This window comes from Egretta garzetta, unplaced genomic scaffold (genome assembly GCF_000687185.1).
Source record: "Egretta garzetta isolate BGI_Z169 unplaced genomic scaffold, ASM68718v1 scaffold74, whole genome shotgun sequence".
Taxonomy (NCBI): domain Eukaryota; kingdom Metazoa; phylum Chordata; class Aves; order Pelecaniformes; family Ardeidae; genus Egretta; species Egretta garzetta.
In genome coordinates, this window is record NW_009259427.1 from 1,208,066 (window position 1) to 1,213,558 (window position 5,493).

Below are 5,493 nucleotides of genomic sequence, written 5' to 3' on the forward strand. Positions count from 1 at the left end.
CCCCCATTCCCCATCCCCCTGTGCTGCTGGAGGGGAGGAGAAAATTGGGAATGAAGTTAAGCCTGGGAAGAAAGGACAGGTGGGGGGAAGGTTTTTTTAAGATATGCTTTTATTTCTTTTTACACCACTCTGATTTTGATTGGTAACAAATTAAATTAATTTCCCTAAGCTGAGTCTGTTTTGGCTGTGATGGTAATTGGTGAGTGATCTCCCTGTCCTTATCTCAACCCATGAGCCTTTCATCGTATTTTTCTCCCCCTCTCCGGCTGAGGAGAGAGAGTGATACAGCAGCTCGGTGGGTAACTGGAGTTACCACAACCCACCACAGACAGCAAAAAGGATACTCCCCAACTGCTTTGTTACCAGCCCCTGCAAAATTCGATTCTAGCCCTCTCCTCTGCATGCTTTGCAGTAAATTTTCTTTTTCCATTCACTTGGAGATGACCTCTTCATACCGACAACACTAACCTCCGGACGTCCTTATGTCCCTGCTCCTGACCTCTGGGGTCACTGAAGGCATTGCTGAAGGCAGAGGGGTGCACAAAGGCACGTACATTTACAGCCACAGGAAAGATCATGCCCCCTCTCCTGTTTTGTTGGTTTGCTTTTTCATTGCTGCTTTCCTGATTTCACCTCGTGAGCTCCTGGTTGTCTCATATTCCACCAGGACTTTTTCAGACATAATACAAGGAAAGATCATTCCCCGTCATAAAAAATGTCCTTTTTCTTCTCCCCTCCCAACTTTCACATCCAGCCCATGACAAAAGCACTCAATAATTCAACTCCGTTCTGAACTTTCATTTGCTTTTATAACTTTCACAGGGTCTATTTTCCAAAGGCCACTCTAAGCATCAACGCAGCAACTGTCCTAGAAACCGCACAGTCCTGTCACAGTACTGCGCTCTCTGATGCACCTAAGGCAATGCTTTCACAGCCTCTTCAAGTCCTAATCTTCACAGTTCAAAATCTCCCAAAATTGTAACAGTGCATCTCCTGGTTGGAACCCATCACTTCTTCAAAAATCGTCACTGCCTTAAACTTCACTTTAAAAAAAAAATAATTTAAGAACATCTCTCATTTAGTAAAGTCTTCCCGCCCCCAGCTTCCACTTTCTCTTCCCATGCTATAGCACCTACAATGTTTGAGAAAGCTAAAAAGAATTCTTACTGAAGTGCCAGGCAATCCTGGAAGTCCTGGTTCACCCTGCAGGGAAACACAAAAGAAATGAAAAAATGTAACACAACACAGAACACAACATAGCACAATACATAACATAACACAAGCCAAAAGCAAACCTCCGAGCATGTTTTCCAACTGCCGTTGTACATTCTTGTTTTCAATACCAGCCCATAATTAAGAAATATGAACATGCAATCCCAATTAACTCTGGTTTTCCTACCCTACAGATGAATACATGCAGGAACTGGTTGTGTTCTGTGTTACTGCGATGTTACACATTGATTTTAATGACATTTAGTGACTTAAAATGAAAGATGCACTGGATGCACCATAACATTAAATTTGAGCTTCAAAAATCATACACACACCACACAAATAAACTTGATTGATGCTTAGATCCCTAACAGAGTCTGCAGGACTGGTATTTAGGGGGCAAAATGCTTTTGTTTGCTAATGAGTAAAAACATGTTTGCAAAAAGAAAAGTAAGTCAGAAATGGTACCATTTTCCCCAAGTTATTCTATAGAGTAGAATCACACTGTAAGAGAGGCTATACGCTTTTTACATGATTTATTGCCATCTAGGGTATCAATGTCTTCCAGCGCTATTCTTTCCAGCAGTGTCCACTATTTATTATGCTTTAAGACTAAGCATCCAGAAGGTATGTATGTCCTTTACTTAAGGCACAAACTAATGTAAAAATTATCACATAGCTTCCTTTCACACTCTATTTATTCATTACCCTCGTAGGTGCCCAAATGATCCAGCATATCTTTCATGCTATTTCCTTGTAAGGCAAACTTAATTACTATTTATTCTAAAGAAAGTCCATGCTATGGCAGAAGGACTGAAGAGACACACATCAGCTGCACTGTAAGTAACGGAGCAAGGAGCTAAACATCTTCTTGAAGCACCAAATACAGCCACTTCAGAGATATAGATGAAGTGTTATGAACTCAGGATTGCTCTCTATTGCACACATGCTGGAGCACAGAGATCTTGTTGTTGCTTATCACCACAGTGGATGCGCCCTGCTTGTAGGTGCTTCTAAAACCTCACCTACAGCTGTTGAATCTGAGTGGGAAAGTAATGGGAAATAGAGCGATTTTCTTCTGATCTCTGCATTCTGGGATAAGGCTCACTGCCTTATCTGGAGGAGAAAAGGAGAAAGAAAATCCAGAACTGGACATGCCTTTCCACTCATGTCAAAGAACTAGGTAGGAACTACCGAAACGACAACATCACCTCTAGCAGAGTGGGAAGCATAAGGCTGCCATGGAAACTCTAACAACTCTGTACAATAATGAGGTCAAAATTGCTGCTGAGAGCAGTGAATAATTATTTTGCAGGTGGGAGGGTTGGGCTTGTTTGATTGGCACTTTCTGAGTCAATTCTACATCTCCTGGGTCAGAAAACTGGCTGCTACATAAACATACTGACATTTCTACTCACGTTTCTTAGATGAGGAAGATTTCCTGAGCCAACTTTCTCTCTTACTTCCCTCTACTCCCACTACGAGGGTTAAACCAAGAGTAGAGGAGCTGTAACACTCGCTTATACTCATTTTGGACTGAAGCAACATCAGAGAAGTGAAACATGTAAATGTATATAAGCTTCACTTATAGACAAATGAGATAAATACTAGGCCAACAGCTCTGATAATTCCAGCACTGGGGGTCCAAGGATGAATTAACAAAAGTGTGTCCAAACCCCTCCCGTGCGTCCCGTCCCAACTCACCTTTTCTCCTTTGGTCCCACTGGCACCTGGAGGGCCCGGGCTGCCAGCAGGGCCCTATAAACAGGTAAAATTGAGAGAAAAAAATCTTTGGTTTACATACTGTGGGCCATCAATTGCAATTCTCTTAAAGTACAGGAGAAACACAAGGCTGCAGCTTTGGGTATTGGAAGCACAAACAGTTACATGCCATTGAACTTGGGTAGGAGCTAATACAACACAAGGCTGCTTTGGCTCTGCTGTGTGGGGAGGAAGGGGAATGAGGATGGAGATGCCACAGCAGCCACAACAACAGCAATCCAATTTCAGCCAGTTCAGAAGGATTGCAGTTCAGGGAGTACATCAGTGTCAAGCACAAAATTTAGGATAAAATTCAGGCATGAAGATTTGCCCGCTGCTAGGTGTCTAGACATGAAAAAGGCAAAAAAACTTCAGAAAAACCCAACTTCTGTAATAGGGTGTCACTTGGAGAAATTGTTCCTTAGGTGTCGTAAACAATCAGCATCCACCTTCACATCCCTCTGCAATTTCTCACTTCATCCACATTTGCTGCAAGTATAAACCAGTTCCATAAACAATGTAATGGGCATAGTGAACATAGTTCATTGAGATGCCAGTGCTGCATCAAGCACCGGAAAACATTTCCATCTTATAAGGATAGTAATAAACACTAACTAGACAAATACTTCTCAGTATAGGGTAAACGGTGGCTGAGGAGCAGAGCATAGAGAAGCGATGATTGTCAAATCCCCCATTGACAAGCAGAGAAAAATTCAGTGCAATAAACTTTATCACCTCACGGAGAGGAACATGCAGATTTAACGATTAAGACTGCTAATGACACTATACCTCGCCATCTAAATACAAAAAATAAAAGGGTCTTATACCGAAACAAAAATGCTTCCCAACACAATCAAGTTGAAACTCTGGTTGCTAAAAGAGCAAAGGCAAGGCACTCGGGCAGCACGTGGCTGCCGTGCTTGTAAAGCGCCGTCAGGTCAGACCTCAGCAGCCGCTCTGCCTATGTGAGCAGCAGGATCAACCACCTGCAGGCGAGCTATCCCGAGGATTCAGCATGTAGCTCCTCCACCTCTGCAAACGCAACAATGTGCCTCCAGATGATCCCTTCCAGAGAGAGAAACATCAAGGGCTCGTGAATAGGATGCAGATGCCACAGCTTGGAGGCTTCAGGCTCAAGGGTGGCAATAATTAGCTGCATGGCTTTTGGCACATCACTTTTTATCCTCTGCTTCTTACTCTGTCCTTTGCTATTTAGACCAGAACATCCTTGGGAGTAAAGGATGCCTCTCATTAGGTATCATACCCTGAGTAATGAAAACAGTCTTGTGGGATCGACAGATAGCAGTTTTAGACAAAGCATTATCTGTCTAATCAGCAGAAATGCACTGGTCTTTTAGGCCGTTTTCTGGTTTCATCTTGGCTTAAAAATGTAAATAGTTCCAAGCCTTTCTTATTGAAAACAAACCAAATATATTAAATCCAGCTGTCCCCCTTTCATGTTGTGGGAGGGGAAAAAATAGTTTATAAAAATCAGCCTTAAACAATTGAATTTTTATATGTGCTTCCTTATGTCTTTAATGGAAATTAAGACAAACATCTAACATATCATGTTTAAAGGACTGGCATTTCCTTTAAGTGTATATTGCATTACAATTTGATTCTAAAACCAAACAAAAAGAAAACTGTGCCAGCAAAGATCCTTAGAATAAGGAGTACAAAAACTGTCGATGCAGCAGGGTCCTGCCATGACTCAGCAGCCACCCAGGATAAGTCTCTGGTTTAGAGTCAAACTTCCACTTGTCCCAAATAAAAGCCCCCAGTCGTTGACTATTTGCCACATACCTGTTTCCCCTCCACACCTGGCTTTCCAGGGAAACCGTCTAGGCCTTGTTCTCCCTGGAGAAAGAAGAGAAGGAACCACTATAATTCAAATCTGTGGCATGTAAGTCACCATTCCGCAAGATGTCCATCTTACCTGCTCCAAGAGTAAGGAATAAGGAGAGAAACTGAAGCCATCCCAATAGGGAACATGGCTAAAGTCCCCACATCTGTATGACAAAAAGCTGCTGGGACCCTCTGTCCAGTAACAAGGAGGTGAACCAAGTGTAGTCAGTAGGAAACTTTTATTCTCTCTAACCTTGCTAATTGTTGGCACTTGTCTGTCAAGAAAACTTAGCACCGAATACCTGGGATGTGAATTTAGAGATGAGAAGCAGTTGTGTGCCAACTTTCCACATGGGCATCCTTCCCCTGCCTGCTGAGGTGGGTTCATGTAAATTGGACAAAGTGCATCAGGCGAACATCAGCCCCGAACAGTTCTTAAAAAAATAATGAATCCACAATCCTGCAATAGCTCATTTTTACCCAGTTAAGGAAAAACTTTGATTTTTTACCTTTGTTTTCCATAATCTGGGGGAACAATTAATCCATCCCCATGTCTTCAAAGTCGGACAGCCCACAAAATCCACAGGCAATCTATTCCACTACTTTACTTTCTTTTTAATACCTGAAGATACCTTTTTTTCTCCTGTACCTAAACCAGAATTTTTCTTGCTACAG

General features: G+C 42.3%; 1 protein-coding gene across 1 annotated transcript in view; it reads right to left on the reverse strand.

Annotated features, from left to right (window-relative positions):
- COL22A1 (collagen type XXII alpha 1 chain) overlaps positions 1 to 5,493 on the reverse strand; it is a 221,056-nt gene that overhangs the window by 94,003 nt on the left and 121,560 nt on the right. The window contains exons 16-19 of the mRNA XM_009637043.2: positions 4,777 to 4,832; positions 2,917 to 2,970; positions 2,198 to 2,209; positions 1,168 to 1,203 (exon numbers count right to left, since the gene is read on the reverse strand). Coding sequence (XP_009635338.1) covers positions 1,168 to 1,203; positions 2,198 to 2,209; positions 2,917 to 2,970; positions 4,777 to 4,832 — 158 coding nt within the window. The remainder of the gene's footprint in view (positions 1 to 1,167; positions 1,204 to 2,197; positions 2,210 to 2,916; positions 2,971 to 4,776; positions 4,833 to 5,493) is intronic.